We start from the raw sequence: 20,792 nt of genomic DNA, 5'->3' as shown, positions 1-20,792 counted from the left end.
TAGGACCAATTTTGAAGTCGGTTAATAAAAATGTAGTTACATCACACAAAAAATACACACAATAATCACACCTTACTTATTAATTACCTAAATACATAATACCTACTTTCTAAACATTTTATGATGTTTTAATTTTAAACATTCGCTTATTCATACTCTGTATATTGTCATGATACTTATTAAACGGGAAAATATTTATACCACGTTTTTTTTTGTCGGTTTGTGATGCCGTTCTCAGAAACGGTTCCTTGAAAAGTTTAATATTGAGCTTTACAAACGCAGAAATGATGTACATATTTTCGTTTCATAATCGAAAAATATTAGTTTTTCACAGTAGGTATGCATAGGTTAATATTATACAGATTTGTTTATGTCATAAATACTTATATAAATATCATAATCATCAATAAATAAGCCACCTAGTTATAATGATATTCCTATTTTTTTTAATTTACCTATCGTAATATAGTTACAAATAATGTTGGATGAATGCTCTAAGAACAAATTAAATTACTTTCTTATGAAAATATTTTTAATTAGTTTTTTTTTTGTTGACTGGAGGCCTTGGACATTTTTTAGGGTTCCGTACCCAAAGGGTAAAATCGGGCCCCTATTACTAAGGCTTCGTTGTCTGTCTGTCTGTCTTTCCGTCTGTCACCAGGCTGTATCTCATGAACCGTGATAGCTAGGCAGTTGAAATTTTCACAGATGATGTATTTCTGTTGCCGCTACAACAAAAAATACTAAAAACAGAATAAAATAAATATTTGGGTGCATCAACATTTTTGTGTAGTTATCCTGTCCCGTTGTCCGAGGGACACTATTGTTACAATTTATAAGAACCATTATGACCTTCTACCAACATGCTTAGCAGATGGTCCATTATGATTTATTACGATGGCTTATAACTATCACAAACATGCGTGTTTGGTAAAAAATACTATAAAATCAGGATTTTAAGAGTTGTCCAGGGGAACGTAACCATGGCAACGAGTTACACAAATAAGTTGATTCACCCATTTAAGTGGGGCCCCCATACAACAAACGTGATTTTTTTTTGTTGTTGTTTGCGTAATGGTACGGAACCCTTCGTGCGCGAGTCCGACTCGCACTTGGCCGGTTTTTCCTTTGTATGTGATAGTTATTTCGTTTGATGAATGGTTCAGGAGAATTAGGACAGCCTTGAAAACGAGCCACATTATGCGTTGGCAAAAGCATAACTTGGCTCTAAGTACTACTATTAGCCATTGTCTCAGTCGTTTCGACAGTTAGAGCACTAATCTTCGACAATGAAGTGTACTCCGCTCGGAGTGAGCCGGAGTGCCAATTTTGAACTCACAACGGCCACATTACGGTGACTGGAATGACCAGTCTGGGTATACACTAACGTAACGGACGAGTGGGAAGGAGGGGAGCGCGCCGGCTGCGGCAAGCGGCAACCGCGTCAGTACCTCCCGCGCTATTCCGGCAGTTACTTACTGCGGCGCGTCCTTCGCGCGATCCACGCCTATGACATCGCGAGTGTTCGAGTTACAGTGAAGTTTCAAAGTGATCTGGATAACATAAACGTAAACATGGGACCTCTAGTGTTGTTTTTTGTGATTTTTGCGAGCGCCGTGGCAGACAGGAGAATGAGCATAGCTGAGAAACTTATGGAAGATGCTGACCTCTCGCAGGTAAGTTAGGTTGATTCGGGGACCTTAGGTTCGGCGATTTTTTTCGAGCGTTAAAAAGTTCCACTAAACTTATAAAAAAAAGTTGTTTAGTTTTGCAATTAATGGAAGGAACTTGATCGAAAACTTCATGTGCCGGTACCAGTACGAGTAAGTTGTGTTAGTTCAGATTTCAGAATCTGATTAAATTAGAGGATGAGAAGTTGAAGTTTCCAATTAGGTAGGTACTTGGTGCTCCATTTGAACAGAGCAAGTTCTAGATACCTACTTACTAGTTATCAAATTTTGTGTTTGAATATCTGATAGTAAAATAATTTCTAAAATGTCTGAACTGAATAATCGAAATTCCACCACACCAGCTGGTAATAAGGCTCTCTTGATTGTTAAAAAACTGATAAGAAAGTTGTATTTTATTCACATGTGAGGCAAAGTAATCGAATGCAAATTTTGATTTGTTTTCTTATGTATGCTGTTAGAATTGACTTTTAAATGATGACTTTGAATGATACATTTTTAATAACATTCATTTTGAATCCTTTGATTTTGTTTGATATTTTACAGTTAGTATTTTCCTTGTGTTGGTGTGGTGAAAATTTTTGTTTCACTCGGTGGCAAAATTTGTTTAACCCTCGTGCCTTGAGATCCTCGCAACGCTCAAGATAATATTGATAAAATTGAACCACAAGCGTAGGGAGTACTATTTACCTTACCTATACCCTTTAAAACAAAAACTGATTTACCAAATCGGTCCGTCCGCAGCCGTGAAACCATACATAAATAAAGAAAAATCTGAGTTTTTTAACAATTAACTCGGTTAACTATTGTGCAGCCGTGTCACGCACAACTCGTGTATTATCTACCTAACTTTAAAGCACGAGTTTCGAGATAATTACGTTGAAAGTTTTAATGATTCAAATTATGTTATCGTTGACGACTTGTCGTAATTAATTTTTATGTAGGAAATATGGTCACAGAATAGGGTATTTGACTGTATTTAAAATAAATTATTTTACACCATGCATGAAATAAAGCGCCAGAAGATTAATAGAAAAACGTAGACAACTATAAACAGTAGGTGATTTGATTGTGACGTCACATGCTAGTGTTTCATCTAAATTCGATAGTAGCAAAATCGTTTTGACAGTTCGAAAAACTGATTTGACTAATCAAATATCCTAAAGGGGCTTTAATTTTTTATTCGTATAATTTAATAGCTTTCATTTTATTTGAGTTATGGAGTTCCGTATGACCAACTCCTTTATACTATATTGGTCACACGACGGCATGTAAGTTAACTTACATGACATACGCGTGACTTATTTTCTATGCATTTGAAAGACCAGTCATGATTCATCGGCCAGTCATGCGTAACTCCGGAAACTTAAGAAACAATAGTGAAATTTTAGTAAGGTTTTGGTTGAACCAGTCATGCATATATCATGCAGCTCAGGTTAAATGAGTTGTGCTTGACGCCATTGGCAAAAAATGAAGGTACGTACATAATAACATATGTCAAGCAACATCATTCATAAATTCTTCAATAGAATTAGTAGGCTTTTTGGACTGGGAACGTCTTAAGCTTCTTACAGAACAAAGAATGCTTGTTTTCCTCCTTTATGTTTTCCGGTATTTTATTATACATTTTAATTGATCTGTAATATTGGCCATCTCTACAGATGTTTAATTTTTTCGTGACGTGGATATTGACATTTCCTCACTTTGTTCTATTCAAGTCGGTGCAAAGTTAGCTTTGATGGACTCTATAGGCAGTCACTGGCAGTCTAATGGCTCCTCTACACGATGGCCCAACTTAGGCCAATCTAAGGGACGCATATGCGTTAGAGGGAGCAAGTGATATTGCTATCTCATTCCACCGCATAGCTGCGTCCCTTAGATTGGCCTACGTTGGTCCATCGTGTAGAGGAGCCATTAGGTCTACAATCAGGTATTTTTTCAGCACGGTTGTTGCGAAATATTATGATGGCTCCGTTATTTTCATATTGTCACTGATCACAATTAACATAGGTAAAAGGTACATCATGTAACTCATGCATGTTTTTGTATGTAATAAAATAAAGCGATAAACGAGTAAAGGACAATATTATTGTCAAGTTAATAGTGCGACATAAAATAGTAGAAATTAAATAAAATGGAAATTAAAATATTCCTATAATAATTAAAATATGCCTTTAGGCATTAAGTCCGCCATTTGTACTTTATTGGTTATATTGTGCAATAAAGTTTAAAATAAAAAAAATAAATGAATAAATAAATATTCCATACTATTTTGTTGCCATTTTTAAGCATTTTACGTCAAAAATGTGACAGTTACGTAGGAAGTGGCGCCCTTAATAATTCTCTACAATTTCTTGTCGGACTATATCTAGTGCTCATTTGTCTTTACAAAATATAGTTAAAGGTTAAAAGGTTGATTACTATCAGATATTTCAGGAGGCGTCAATTAGTATCTGCGGTATGGATAAAATATTTCACTGTTTTTCCTAGAAAATCAACAATTTCTGTATTTGTGTTGTTTTATCATAATGACAAAATGGACGCAACTCAAATATTTGGGCAATTAGAGCAATTTGAATTTCCACACTTGACTGCAGCATATGTGCACATTGCGATAATAATGAGAAATGGGCTTGGGTACTTATGTTGTTCTTAAATACACTTGGTTTTTTTTTTCAAGTGTAGTCATAAGTGTGTGTTTTATAAGTGCTTGTTGCTAGACATACATGAATAAAGTATATTTCAACTTATTTTGAACTAAGGTATTTAACTGACCAAAAAGGGTGCTACTAAGGTGGTCAAAACCGAGGCTTTCGCTTGCGATATTAAGGAAAGAGATATAAAATAGGAAATGACTTAACACACCAGATTAAACCGATGACTAACGCCGATTGTTCAATTAATCGTATCAGAGAAAAAGTAAATTAATTAAATATACAGTTCGTATAAAATTACACAATCCGGCAGCTGCATACAATTTGCAATGATTTGTAACCGACCATCTGGCTCCGTGTGTAAGTCGTGAGTCACCGTCACCGCGAAATGAAACCGTAGAACGTCATATTCATATGTACTATACAATTTATCTTCTCATTTTCCTTTTCAGTCTACTACAGTATCTTTACCTTGCCCCAAAACAAACCATAAATACAGATCTTTCGGTCTTTTTCTCTCAGCGTGGTAGGTCACCGCACGTTACGGCGGGTTTCTATAGTGCGAATAATAAATTTAGTGTGCGAACTGAAAAAATAGAAATAAAATTGCATGCAAAACGTTGAATGTAATTTTAAAAGCATTTCAGTTTAAAAGAAGGTACTCTGTAATTGCAGTGTTGTTTTCATTTTATGTAAATGTTTACAAAATAATTATCATGGAAATTTACGTCAAATGTGCCTTTCAACGAACTTGTTTAAATGTAATTATTATATGTACAGGTTATGTACTAAACCTGTGCTGTCCATCGTACTATATTCTTCCCCGGGGTCCCCGGCGGAAAGCTCGGTTCTCCATACAAACGTAGTTCCGCTCACATTTTAAAACGACTAGCTAGATTGCTCTGAAACTTTGTATTTACAATAGGATAAGGTATATCCATATCTGTAATTAGTTTATGTAGCTTCAGATACCATAGTTAAAAAAAATACAGCTAATTTATGTTTTTCATTCAAAACTCGTTTTTGCTCTATTTAGTTTGTTTTATAAACTGGAGCTATATAAACTAATTACAGACCTAGATATACCTCATGTCATTGTATGTGCAAAGTTTCATTACAATGCAACACGTAGTTTTAAAATGAGAGCGGAATTACGTTTGTATGAGAAGGTGCAATTCGGCCGAGATTGCCGGGGACTCTTAACATCTCATATTTATTAATTACGTATAAACGTTTTTATTGAATCATCGATGTAATAATGTTCGCCCAATATGTGTTATAATTATAACAAAATAAAATCGTCATAAAGAATGAAACATCTGTAAAATATAATTTAGATCAATTGCGCCACCCACTACTTGTCACATACGGCACCACACTTAATCCCAATTCCCATCTTTATGTCGGTCATTTGCATTCTAATGATAGGACATTCACCAAGAGAGGTTATAAGCCCCTATATTACTTAAGTTATCCTAGTGATCAAAGTGCAAATTGTGACAAGTCATTTAGAGGTTACATGTCAAACACGTGCTCCTATAGATAGTAAAAGAACATAGTGAATTACACCAAAGACCTATATAACTCCGTATAAGATAAATAAAGTCTAAGGAAAAAACGTGCCTCGGAAATCAAGAAACTTTGATTTGATTATGGGCTGCGTATTGCACTACAGACAAGGTAAACTTTAAATATTTAAGACAATTAGCTTTAAAATTAAATTATTTTTTATTCTTTTTTATGTTGTGTACTTTCCGTGCTTCACTCGTGGCCCCGACGGAAGACCAGCGTTGGCCTATCCAGGCTAACACCATGCTGAGTCGGGACCATTTCGTGGCTAATATCGGTCGTGTCATGTAATGTAATGTTAAATATGCGTTGTAATGTTATGTGTAAGTTTGCTTTTGGTTCTTCTTGTGCTATAATGTGCCACGAATGAACTATTTCTATTTCTAAACATTAAATGATTTATTAATGCATGTGGAGATATTAAAAATGGAGATTTCAATTTTTTTTAAGTGAAAGTACAATACAATCAAATATTTGTTAAAGATAAAATTCGTCGACTTAAAATCCCGTATTTTTTAATAGGAAGCAGAATAACTTAGGGTAATTTGAACGAAATCATCTAAAGAAGCAAAGGAAGGAAGGTCATTAGCTCTTTTCATTCTCTTAACAAGCTTAAGCACTTTTTGCCCTTATTTTCTCTGAATAAATACTCTTATTCTACTCATTATTGATTACGCTTATGTATGTTATCCGGACCTATTCGAACGTAACGGAGCATAAACGGCCTTATCTTTAGGTTGCGTTGACTTAAAAGTTTGATGTATTCGCTGTTCTAAAGGGTCGCAGACTTGAGTATTTGATAACTTCAACATGGTACCCTCCACGCGTTCCTGAGAAAAAGGGTCTTAACACACGTATACACGGACAACAAAGTGATGCTATAAGTGTTCCGTTTTTGCAGACTGAGTTACGGAACCCTAATAAGTATATTACGCTGTAAAATTAAACAATTCCGTCAAAGCAGTAACAAATTCCAGTATTTCGATAGCTGTCTGATATAGCTAGCTTTTTTTTTAATACAATACATCCTACTATGAAATTGGAATATTCTAAATCGAAATCCGAATTAGTTGAGTTATCAACGCTTGTCAAAGCCGCATGTTTGCTACCCTCGGGCGGTATCACATGTCAAACAACAAAGCAATTCCACAACAGTTAACATCCATAAGTCAACGAATCAGAAATTGAGATGTGATCGGTAGGTACCGCGACAACGGTCTTTGTTCACGTTGATTACAGTTTCACTTAATCGAGCATCTGGAGGGTTGCAGCTGTCTGTTACGTGGGTCAAATTAATCTCAATCCTGGCTCTTGAGAGTACTACTAAAGCTCTCTCCGATGAAACGTCTGGTTTGATATCGACTGGACACAATTTTTATATGAACGTAACAGTTGCTACTTTGCTACTTAACAATAGTTAAATAGATAGAAATGAGTAATTTATGACAGTTAATTGGACACTAAAAAATACACAGAAATGATTAAAAAAAAAGGTTTCAAAATTTTAGTTTTAATTAAATTTCGAATATTACAAGAAATTTGGTATCATTCCATTCCTTAAATTTTATGAAAATATAGATTGTAAAATTTGTAAAGCAACTATTTACCTACATACACGCAATATTTTTTCTTGATTTCCACACTTCAAGAAGTCTTCAACTCTAGGTACCGTTCTGTGTGACGTCATTTCTAGGTACCGTTTTCTAAGGGGCGTTTCGTGCGTAGAGTACGATTGTCAGACTAACTCTTTCTTTTTTTTGTACTGATTGAATGCAATGAACCTTATTATAAACATTTGATCCTCAAAACAAACCGCATTGACTGATACCATTAATAAAAACTTGTTATCTAGCCAATTGTTTTCTATCGAAGAGACAAATCTATTTATATTCTATTTTTCTTTGGAAACTACACAAGTCCTTTGGCATAAAATCAAATTAAGACCTTTAAACTCACCTAGAAACCCCCCATCATACTTAAAAAGTAATTTTCTGCGTCTTCAAAAACAAAAGGAGGTTACTAATTCGACTGTATGTTTTATAGTAAAGTTCATACGAGTATTTTAACTTCTTATTCAAAGTTCAGTGCTACCTATAAAAGAAAAGAAACTGAAGTCGCTGCAGGCCTTGGTTACATAATTGAACGCACGCGTCTCAAACGGTTGCATCCGTTTATGTTGGTTAACTTGCGCTGTGGTCCAACTTATTTCAAAGTTTTCTTATTCAGATGAGAATGCCGTTTCTATTTAGCGGTGTTTGTATAGGAATATCTTATCTTTACGATCGTATTTACGTTAAACACTAATAAGCTAAGGCATTGCAAATTAAGAATTGATAAAAAAACTATATATTCTGAGAAGTAATAAGGAATTAGGAATTAGGAAAAATGAGATAGGAAGTAGCGCTCATACAACGTTTTACGGTACATATTAGGGCCCTTTAAATTTTCGACATAGTTACGTAATGAGGTTATTATAGCACAGGGTGTCGTAATGGAGCACCTGATGTACTTAATATAGCAGTTTCATAACTGGTGACATAGGATTTGTAGGTACTTATACAAAATCTGGTTCTATTGATTGAATAATATCGGATAAATGTCATCCAATTTTATTGTTCTCACATCAGAACTTCAGTTAGTAGTAATGTATACGTAAAAATGTACCTACTATTTCATTTCGTCTTCAAATGAGTCACTCATTTGAACAGGGGGAAAAAATAAGCGAAAATAAAACAATCATCCGCTACATTACAAAGATGAGCGAGGGTTAAAAAGGGAAACACAGGATCGGCGTAATAGCAGGCGTTCTAGATACTTACACTCGACGGTGCATGGCGTGGTAATGGGTCAGAAGAAATGTGGACATTAACGGCACCAACCATTTCTACTCCACGGACCATAATGGCTCTCATTTAATTTTAAGCGATGAAATGAAAACACTGTGAATGAGTTAAATGTACGGTTGCTAAACTTTACCGCAAATTGTTTATATTTTGGTTGCTTCGAACAAATAATGTAATCCAAAGTCGGGTTTTAAATGAGCGAACATTATCAAGAATTTAACTCGACGCTGTCGGCATTTAAGTATCATTTCAGCATTCAAGATAATTATCTGTAGACGATGTAAAAACGCGTTGGAATAAATGTTAAAATTGTAAATTCTTGGACCACGCTAGTTGATCTCGTCTTACTCACTTCCTCTTAAAGGTAATTATTGTGGACAACGGATCCCTTCGTCGATCAACGGGCAGTTAAATTTCATTTGAGCTTCCTTTGTAGAGGTTGTTACTTATGATGGATATAAGGTTACCTAAGAGGAACTCATGAGGGTCCCGATTTAATAAATTAATGTGGACACATCAACATCACTTTAAAATGAACCAATAAAACCCGGGCTCAAATGTCGCTTGTAATTGTTCTATTTCTATTGAAAACATTTCGTGAATATATATTTTAACGAATATCTTATTATTATATTATGTTTATTTAAATCGAGTACGTACACAAGTTATGATGAGGTAATATTGACATGTATTTATAGTCTAATATAGGCCATTCACGTGTGGACAAGAGAATTGAGTGTCTATTAATCTCATGCTATCCACGCGTTTGCGAAAAATTGTCTTAGGAAAAAAATTGCGTGTATCAACAACAGCATTACTTACAATGGCACGTTACCCGTCAGAGAGTCATCTATTTAAATACATTTATCTCGGGCCAGGTATGCGCCTAAACAGTTCTTTGCGCAGAATGACATAAATAAAGGGCAGAGGATGATCTAAATGGATTGGCTCAAAAAGATAAAAAGGATTAACATTCATAAAAGTTAAATGTTTACATTTGAATATTTCTAAATCCACGTTAAGTCTCATACAACCGTGTTTTTCTCATTTCTCCCTGACACAAATTTTCCAAACGGTGTTTAAATACATAAACTTAACTACCAGGCAATGTAAAAGTGAGATTTAACAACTGAAGTTTGTTCCTATGCTAAAAAAAAAACTACTTTTACTCGTTAGTTTACTACCTAGTCATCAAAGTGGAATAGAGCAAATCGAGTCCTAGGTATATGTACATACACAGAATAAAAACTATAGGTAGTCGCATAATTTAATGATTTCTCAGATATATTATCCAATATCACCGTTGGAATTACGATGACATTTTCCGGGTGTATTTTCTACCGCGTATTTTCATTGTGTGGTTTCAGCCAGGCCTGTAGTAATTGGAATCGAGTGAAATAGGAAATTACAATGGTTTTAATGTGAAAGTTTAAGCAACGGCAAATTGAAACTTCTATTGGAAATACAGATGTATAATTTCACCTTTAACATGCATTTACTCCGCATGTTTAGTTGGTACTTTTTTAAGGGTTCCGTACCCAATCAGTAAAAACCCCTACTACTAAGACTCCTCTGTCCGTCTGTCTGTCTGTCACCAGGCTGGATCTCATGAACCGTGATAGCTAGACAGTTGAAATTTTCACAGATGATGTATTTCTGTTGCCGCTATAACAAAAAATACTAAATCTTAATTTCACCTAAGAATGGCATAAATTAAGTTAAATGTTGCTAACAGTTATTGTACGTCAACAACAAAGTACCATTTATAAATGCATTATTAACGCGGTGGGCGAGTCCGAGTCGCACTTGTCCGGTTTTTGCATAATCGTTAATAATGCGTTTATAAATCGTACTTTGATGTTGACATTTATTGTATGTTAGCAACATTTAACTTTATTTATGCCATTCTTAAGTGAAAGTAAGAGATTAACATTCATGTTAGCTGAAACATTAGTTGATGATTTTCCCTTCCCAGTTGGGTAGAACTGGTAGAAGCTTTGATATGGTTAGTTCATCTCTCAACAACATTACTCATCCACCTAAGCATGAGATGACAGATGACAGGCAATATTATCTTGAGAGGAAATTTAATTCTTTAGTATATACCTAAATAGCGTCCAAGTCCATTTTTTAGGGTTCCGTACCCAAAGGGTAAAAACGGGACCCTATTACTAAGACTTAGCTGTCCGTCTGTCTGTCACCAGGCTGTATCTCATGAACCGTGATAGCTAGACAGTTGAAATTTTTACAGAAGATGTATTTCTGTTGCCGCTATAACAACAAATACTAAAAGTACGGAACCCTCGGTGCGCGAGTCCGACTCGCACTTGGCCGGTTTTTATTTAACTCTTTAATACAAAGATATAATTTACTGTCTCTCGGGTCAAATAGGGTCGGGTCAACTATTGATTATTTAAAAATAGACGTTTTGAACATAAAACAGTGCAAAATGCGAATATATTTTAACGTAGTAAACGTTGCAGTGCTCCTAAGTCCTACTGCATAAAGGTGGCATTGAGCTCCATAAAGACCGTTAAAATATTTAAATTTAAATGTCTACACAATGTATCTGAAGTAACGATCAATTACGTGCTTAGAAAAATTGAATAAATAAACAGGTTCCATTGCGATAAATCACCAAATGTTTCCTGTTCTCGTATCCTGCGTTCCTGGAGGTGGCGAAGTGCGAGTATCATTTGGCGGGGAATTCAATAAAGACGATGGATGCGGGCCCTGCGCGTGACGCGCCTCTGTCACTTGTGTATTCTATCCCTGTTTGTCTCTATGTGGGTCCAGTCCAGAGGGTCTAGCCAAGATGACAGACATTGGTAACCACCAATCGGAACGTAAATAATGTATAAATATAGTCACATGACTTTCATGTACAGTACAAAATACATAATTCTGGCCCAACGAATAAGCACTTTGGAAAGAAAAACACTTCATGAAAATCTTGCTCTTAAATAAAGTCAGTAGCTGCAATAGGTTCACGACTCCAGCAAATATTGTTAAAAGAAGAAAGTTAGGTATATTGTATGTAACATTAACATTGGTCATCTACGGCTTCAATGAAAATGAAAACGTTGCTTTTATTTCTTAAGAGTATTTTATTTCACAACGGTCGGGTCGCCGGGCTCCGTTTCGTTTCGAATAAGCGGGCGGAATGCTCAAAGGCTTCCGTTGTTATCGAGTATTTTGACTAGTCATTCGGAGCTCTAATAATTACTAGGTACAATGCGAAACTTGGGGAGAATATCTTCAAAGTTGGACGTTGTTGGGATTTCTTTACGTAACTCGGCAAGGCGAGCTTCTCGTTGCGCTAACCGAGTGATTAGGTGTACCTTTGCTAAATCAATGGTTTGTACTAAGGACCGCAGGAGAGCATAATTTGACATGAATAATAATTATTATGTAGCTATACATGGAAAATTAAAGATGTGATCAGAAATCAGAGGACGTCAAGATGAAGTTGAATGGACACTTTAAAGAGACTACTTTCTAGTAAGTAAATAATATAATGTAATTTTATCAATAAGATTACCATTAAGGGTATACGTTATTTGTATTTTGAAAGTTTTAGTGTGACGATGAATTAATTGTTACAATGTTTTAAATACATTTTGACTAATATTAAAGAAAGTTAAATCACATTTACAATTGGGATGTCGGTAAATAAAGGTAACAAAATAAAATCGCGATAGACCCGATTGTACATGTGATTTAATATGTGTTCAAAACGCGAAAGTTTTAAACGTTAAAGAAAGTAATTAAAAAAGAAAAAAAGAAACTTGTTTTTTCATGTAATTACTGTTGCCGTGAAATAGCGATTTATAACTACAGTCATACTAAAACTTAATTATGGAAATTTGGTGTTCACTCACTACACTGCACTACGTCTTTTATAACGCGAAATATTCAAGTGTTGGTAACCGCGAAAATTAACTAAGTCTTTGACACTTCACATTTCCACTGTTACTGTACTCACGATTATCCTAGGTTCCGAAGGACCAATGTTTACTCACTACACTGCACTACACTTCCAACTTTTGTAATGAAACACTTGACAACTTAACTCATTTACTCCTTTTTTTACATAGTTATCAGAGTGGGCCGGATTTCGTCCGGCTTTTATTTCTGTTTACCCTAAAGGTCATTTATTCCGAAATCAAATTTATTATATAAGGGACTATGGAAAAATCTTAACAGCGCGAAGTAGCCAATAGAACGGCGACATCTACTGTGAAATTGGGCAACTATAAAAACTAAACATTATGTACTACATTCAACATTTGGAGTCAGTGTTTAAATGCGATAGTAAATTACAAACTCAATCAGCACTTCAACTACCCAACTAGTTTTTCCGTAGCTTCACAGACTTAATGTGAATCATTCCAAGCCATCTGAACCACATACTTGCTGACATTAAGATTACGGATGCCGCTGTAATAATGCTCCTAAGTTAGTTACGTAGCCCAATCTCGGCCTTTGTCCTACGTGACTGCTTCTGCATGCCTTGTGGCTTTGACTCAGAGTATGAGACTAGTTATTTGATATGAAATGAGTATGTGAAGATTTCTTGGTCGCATTTACATATAACGCATAGGTTATATTTAATAAATGCAACGACAATTATTATCCATTTATCTATATGTGTTAGAAGAAAAAAGTTTAACTATAAAACTATTTAATATGTAAAATATAATTAAACACAATTAAAAGTTGCTCTTATTCGACTAGAAGTTCGTTTCAGTAATACACTGATTATATTATTATCCTTCCAAAAAAGGAAAAGTACGTATTTTAAAAGAAATTAGCCCACGACTACCATATAGAACGCAACATGTGACCGATACAATTTACAATAATTATACGGTTTATTAATACGAATTGAGAAGGCACCTGCGCTGCCAAGTACGCACTTGTACGTTTCTTTTCAAACATTTTAATTTAATATGACATGGGTTGTTCCGGGAGTTTTGCCGTAGCGAATAAAGCCCGGAGCCACTTGACAGTGATGCGGGTGTCAACCGATACCCGGGATTCTCATTTGCTTTGTGATTTATGCTGCCGACTAACTTTTAATCGCTTTAATCGAACTTTACGGAACGCAGTTTGAGTGTTTTTTTAAAAGGGGCCTGTTATTGATTATTTTTTCGGACAAAATAGCATCGACAGCCTTTTTTCTTCCTTACTATCCAGTCTTTTTTCTTCCTTACTATCCAGTCTTTTTATTCCAGATTTGTAGCGCCTATTATTCAAGCTCTTAATTTACCTAACGCTGGAAAAACATTTTATACTTCAAGCGCGTAGGTAACTCTTGACGCTGTCATCAAGAACTTAGATTTGGATTCTCGTTTATTAACCAATTATCAAAATCCGCGCGTAGCATCTCAAGACGTAATGGCAGGCTGACGACAAACGAATGAAATCCAATAATGTTAGGTTAGCATTCCGGAAGCACATAACACGTTCATGTCACGTCACCCGCAGGTGGAAGCCCTTTATATTCAGAAGAGTAAACCGACATCGAGATGCGAGGTCTTTATGTTCGCTATACCCTATTATCTAAGAATTTCCATTTCCATTCTAACATCTATATTTAAAGTGTATTGTATTGCTGTACGCACGTGTCGATTCCTATCTGTATGTCAACGGAATATTAATAACGGGCATTATAAGGTAAGGTCGGAGTACTTTAGCCCTTACAAGTTTACTTTGTCCACCCATGAAAACCTATTTATTGAATTAATAAATTCTTAAAAACGACACTAAACGCTTACACAAAAACAGATTAATCACAGAATTATTTTTAAAACTGTTACCCAAATACAGCAGCGGTGTCAGCATGGTTGCATTTTTATCACCTGAATGCATGGTGACAGGCGATAAAAATGCTACCGTGCTAAGCTCGCTGTTTTTTATCGAGAGCCTCTAGTTACTTGCTAATCGGTTTAACTATTTAGTATTAACACATTACACACACACACACACACACACACACACACACACACACACACACACACACACGTACACAGTAACATAAACAGAAACACAAAACACTTTTTTTTTTTGCTAAAAAGCTGGCAGTTAAAAAGTAAAATAAATATAAAGGTACATAAGCAAAAATATAAAGGCTTGCTTCATTTAGGCGACTGATTCAGTTAAAGAATTATTAGATTTACTTAGGTGCTTTGGTGCAATTCAATAAATTGATGCCAACCCTGAAGTAACACCTAACCATCATCATTATTCTAATCCACCTATATATGTCCAACTATATAGTCTCTACACTAGGAAAGAAAGAAAAGTAGATACTGATGATTGATATATCAAAGTGATTTTAAATGGGCATTAAATTCGGAAAACCATTTCCCACTAGTTTCAGGTCCATTCGTTCACTACGCGGGGAGCACCCGTAATAACGCAGGCATTTGTCTTTTCTTACTCGACCCGCAGCGAGTTTAGCTATTTATGTATACTGTTAAAGTTTGGAAGTATTATATGTATACGTGACTGACAGTCTTGGATGACTCTTCGTAATGCTTTGTTTGTAGACATTAACCCGGCCACAACATAAAAGCGTAATGTAGTTTGAGTCCCAAATGTGTTGTTAGCTGCGAAACAGGTAGCGAGATAAAATTAATTGTACTTACACAAGGCAAAATCGAAGTGCTTCAATGACTGCTGGAGAAATGACAACCTTCAACGTCCACTTAAATGATAATTTTAAATTTTTAACTTATATTATATATAGTATTTACGAAAACCGACTTCTAAAGGCACAATTCTATAAGTAAAACATCAACACAAGATCCGATGTTTGATTTTTTTCGGGGTTTGTAATTATTTTATATTTATAAACTTTATCAAAGGTATATCACAAATAGTGTACTTTCTGATGGTAGTTGAAAAATTTCATATATCACTTACTGAAAATTATATACTATACTATACTATTTCGCAGTGAAAATCGAGGTTATAATTTTTCAAACAATTACGCAACATAATTACGTAACAAAGTGTAACAAAGTCTGATATTTAAATTATAATTGGTTCCCCGCGATACAGGCACTGCCTAGTGCGGAGACCCCTGGAATGTCTGTAACCTTTTGCTGAAATAAATGATCTTTATTCTTATTCTTTATTCTTTATATATTCATTTCGGGCAAAAAGAAAAAATCATGCATTTAAGGGTTAAATAAACTTTCGTGATTTGATGGTCTTATTACAAGGTAAGGGTATGTGATGTCAAGTCATCAAAAAACAAAGAGAAATTTTTGCCGAAATGTTATGGAGATGCAATGCAATGTTGTGTAGCAAGTAAAAACAAAAAGGTTGATTTATGCAAAAACTGTTATATCGGAATAAAACACGTCGCCACAATAAACAAGCTATGAATACGTTTATTTCGGGGCATGCGCGCTTTTAAGAGATTTTGCCTAATAAAAGGGATGGAGAACACGGGTTTAGTAGCAGTGTCAGAGCGCCAGCGATAAACGAGAAGCGGTTAGAGATTTTTACGATAGCTGGTGTTTTTTTTTTCCCAACAAAAGCTATTTACATTTTGTAATGCTGTAATTTTACCCCTTTGAATTCCATGTTTTACAAAAAAAAACTGTTAGACGCAAATATAATTTACTTTTTACAAGCTCTGGACTCAAAGTTGACAATAACGCATAAAAGCATACATTACTACAGCGGCGTTGATATCACCCATCAGCTGCAGTTGCTATCCGAACAACACCATTAGGAACAAAATAAAAAATAATTTAAAAAATCTATTAGTTTTTATAATTTAAGGGAATGTTACGCCTAGACTTAATATTTTCTATTGATTATGCATGGTAAAATTTAAACTAGAGTAATCTATTGCATTGCATGCTCTTTGGGTAGATTTTGCGCCCTAAAAAAATATATATTCTCATTAATGAAGACATTTTAACTTATATTTTCAATCGTTAATCGCTAGTCATTTTCTCGCCTTCAGTCGGACATGTGCCTAACGCGGATACTGTTGAGACGGGTTGGCAGATCTCGCGAGTCACGTGCTTGGAATCAACTCCTTGCTTCCGACCCTAAATTTTACTATGTGCCATCACACGCTGACATCGCCACAGAAAAATAAAAACAGTAGAAGTGCAAATGGCGTGCAGTGGCGTCTATACGCTCGCAATCTAGTATATGCTTTTAATACTACGTGGACATCTCAATCGGAGCTCTAAATGCCTACAGCATTTGTACATTAATTTATAGGGATACATTCATGTACACTCTACATAAATAAGTAGGTTGGTACTAAAGAACTCGAACCGCGTGAACAGAAAATTATCAACTTTATTTCCTTTACTAATCTCTTTTTTTAAACAAAGCTTATAATTTCTTCATATCTACATTAATGAAATGTGACGGATGTTTTAAACTGTTTACAAATTAAATTAATTTCTTAACAAATTTAATAACGCAAATCTCTTCGTTAACCTGATTAAAGTACTTTTGAACCGAGTTGACATTCGAATAATTTGAATAATCATCGTCTCAACTCTGAATGAATCATGTCCCTTGACGGATTTTAAAACGAACGCACGGCCCATTGGCTCTGTCATCGGAAGATTTATCGGCCCTACACCCTAGTAATAAAACTTGATGAGCCATGATCAGCGCCAAAACTTCCACAATGAATCAATGAGATAGTTTATTGCGTTTCTAACTTCCCGATGTGTCATCGACAGTTAATGTGATATTGGCTTTAAGGCAATTTTTAACTTTACCTCCAAAAATATGTAAATGGGTTTATATTAGACTATGTTTTTTCAATTTATGTAACGAAATCTTATAAACGTATTTTAAAAAGTGTGATTTTTGGAGGTTGTTATTTTAAAATTTCAATTTATAATTAATTTACCGGGGAAGGTTTATCTATTATAATATGGTTCATTAATACATTTCTCGTATTATTTAATATATTTTTTAAACTTTACATTTTACCTAGCTTTTAAATAGGACTAATATAGATATTTAAATTACAGGTCCATTTACAATTTAACTATGATAGTTCGTAAGTTGTATATCTGTTAGCTAGTTTTATAAGAATCGGTAGTGTAAAAATTAAAAATTATAAAGTTAGTTACATTAGTGTAGAAATAAGGTATTTTTTTTACTTAAACTCACTTATAAACCAATTTGATTGAAGCGTGTCCGATTTCAGTTATTTTTGAAACGCGAAATTTGAATACCTAAAAGCGATAGGGTAATTCGTCAATTACTGGCCACTGTTTAATAACTGGCCACCTTATACTAAAAATAAATTCTATTCACCTATAAACATAATAAATTTTAGTAAAAGGTGGGCAGTTATTGAAGGGTTGCCAGTTATTGACACCTTATACTAAAACGAATTCTGTTTAAAGGTTAATAGAATTCATATTTTTTAGTATTAAGGTGGCCAGTTATTAAACAGTGGCCAGTAATTGACGATTTACCCGAGGGTAAATTTCGCAGTAAATCAAATCAAACTTTTGTACCAACGGCGTATTATTGTAAGTTCTCGCACAAATTGTTTATAAATAGACTTGTAATAAAGATGCTTACTTGTTTAAACCATCAATCATCCCACAAAGTTGGGACTAACTTTACCGTTCTGAACTCGCCTTATATCAGCTTTTTACCAGTAATAAAGTATAGATACAATTTTAGCAGAGCCTCGGGCTGGCTCCTTTTCTATTCAACGTCGCAAATTCGACTTAGCTCAGACGATTTAGAGAATTTGCAATTTAAATGAACAGCCTGCACCGAGCAGCTCATGCTGTAACCCCTGCCGTTATTATTTTATCCTTATTATTTATTGGTAAGCTAATGAGCTTAATACTCTTGGACGTGCCGGATTATGTCACGTATTACGAATATTAATTTATCGCTTTTATAAATTCTTAAATAACACTGGTTTTTACTATTATCACAGGCCCCTGTGTTGTTTTAAATATTTTAGGGTCATGCCGGTCTGAGCAATGAGATTCTTTAAATATTAAACCGTTTTGTTCGTATTACATTAACAGATTTTGAATCAGAGCAGAATAAAACTTTCATAATAAAATAATGAACAGATGAATGAACTCAAAACCCGAAATAACTCAATATTAATATGTGTTACAGTGAACCAGTTCTCACATTCCAAATTATATAACGTATTAATTTTGAATAAATGATTCGGTACTTGATTTTTAGGGTTCCGTACCCAAAGAGTAAAAACGGGACCCTAATACTAAGACTCCTCTGTCCGTCTGTCCGTCTGTCTGTTACCAGGCTGTATCTCATGAAACTTGATAGCTAGACAGTTGAAATTTTCAAAGATGATGTATTACTGTAGCCGCTATAACAACAAATACTAAAAAGTACGGAACCCTCGGTGGGCGAGTCCGACTCGCACTTGTCCGGTTTTTTATTTAGTATTTTGTTGCGTTACAGGCGGGATTCCAGTTTACATTAAGGTCCGTATTCGGCACTTTTCTAGTAACAGAAGTATTCGACTTGTAAACTTTGCCTGTTAAGGCGCCTTGATACCAAAATTGTTATAAAGGGAACCAGCAAACGTAATTAATTTTGTAGAAATTTGGTACAAACTTCTGGCAATATAAATCCAACTAGATAATGTAAAGGTCAGGGACTCAAAGACTTACATATAGCTTTTAATAGATACAAACCATACCTACATTTATTTAGAAAATGCTAGGAAATTAAAGGAAATAGTTTATCTGGTAAAGACTGTACACGATGAAACCCGGCCATGCATGATGTGGTATATCTTTTTACCGAATGCACATATTCAAGCAGTTCTTTTATTTTAATAATCGGTAATCATTGTTATTTATAATAAAAATACAATCATATTACAATGTATGGGCTTCTGTGTTTTTTGCCAAATATATTTCATCATACCAAAAAAATTTTGTGCAGCGTTTTTTAATAATCTTCACGGGTTATTCCCACTAGGTACCACCAAGTTGTAACCAGTGTTAACTATACTGGGATTTTTTTCCCACCTTTTACCACCCTTTACACTAAAATTCCCCTAGGAATTTCACTAGGAATTATTTTTCATAGTAGTTACCACTGGACTTATATTGACCGGGATATAGACCGTGATTACCTTTTGTATTATTTGTGAGCTCCCGATATTTCGACGCAGTTACATGCATCATTCAAAGACAATTTTCCCCTGGAAAAACCTGGTGTATACAAAGTTGAGTGCAGCTGTGGTAGTTCGTACATTGGGCAGACCAAACGCACTATTGCCTGCAGAATTAAAGAACACATTGCTGCGGTCAAGAACAACGACGTTCGCAAGTCAGCTATTGCTCAGCATCTCCTTGAGTCGGGTACAAATCACTGGATCGAGTTGCATAGTCCCAAGGTTATTTCGACAGAACGCCACTATATACCAAGATTGGTAAGAGAAGCCGTTGAAATTCACAAATACAAAAATTTCAATCGTGAAGATGGGTTTAAACTGTCAAATGTGTGGAATCCTGTGATTTGTTTGTGTAAAAAACCAGTGATATCCGAATCAAACACGCGTAGTGACACCGTGAGTGTAGTGAGTTTGGACAGACCAACGATTGTGAACGCGACCGGACCAACAAGTGTGAATGCGACCGTTGGTAACGTTGAAAGTGAACGCAGCCGACGCGCAAGAATGAGGGTAGACAGAGCGCTGTCTACACAACTTTGACACCCACCTAGAGATGGGTAGTGAGTAAATACTCAAGAGTAAATACCGAGTAAATACTCAGTATTTACTCAATTTACCCGTATTTACTCGTTTATACCCAATTTGGTGGGTATAAACTATTTAGAGTGCTGACACTGCTGACAGGGTATAGAAATCTGAAATAAAGGTGTATTTTGTACTGGATTTAGTAGTCCAATTAGTAAGAAATATATTTTAAGAGGGGCGTTCCATACATGTAACTAAGTGTCACAATAAAAAAAATCTAAAACCACCAACGTGTGGCACATCATTAAATTGGTCTTTAAAAATAACT

At 35.0% G+C, this 20,792-nt stretch overlaps 1 protein-coding gene across 1 annotated transcript in view; it reads left to right on the top strand.

Moving 5' to 3' along the window:
• The first annotated feature begins 1,436 nt into the window (after positions 1-1,436).
• The window catches only part of LOC134743567 (fasciclin-1), an 80,237-nt gene continuing 60,881 nt past the window's right edge, over positions 1,437-20,792 (top strand). Inside the window, exon 1 of the mRNA XM_063677084.1 lies at positions 1,437-1,676. Coding sequence (XP_063533154.1) covers positions 1,575-1,676 — 102 coding nt within the window. The 5' untranslated portion in view covers positions 1,437-1,574. The remainder of the gene's footprint in view (positions 1,677-20,792) is intronic.

This window comes from Cydia strobilella, chromosome 8 (genome assembly GCF_947568885.1).
Source record: "Cydia strobilella chromosome 8, ilCydStro3.1, whole genome shotgun sequence".
In the NCBI taxonomy this organism is placed as follows: domain Eukaryota; kingdom Metazoa; phylum Arthropoda; class Insecta; order Lepidoptera; family Tortricidae; genus Cydia; species Cydia strobilella.
Note: the sequence above shows the minus strand (reverse complement) of the source record. Positions and strands in the feature narration are given on the sequence as shown.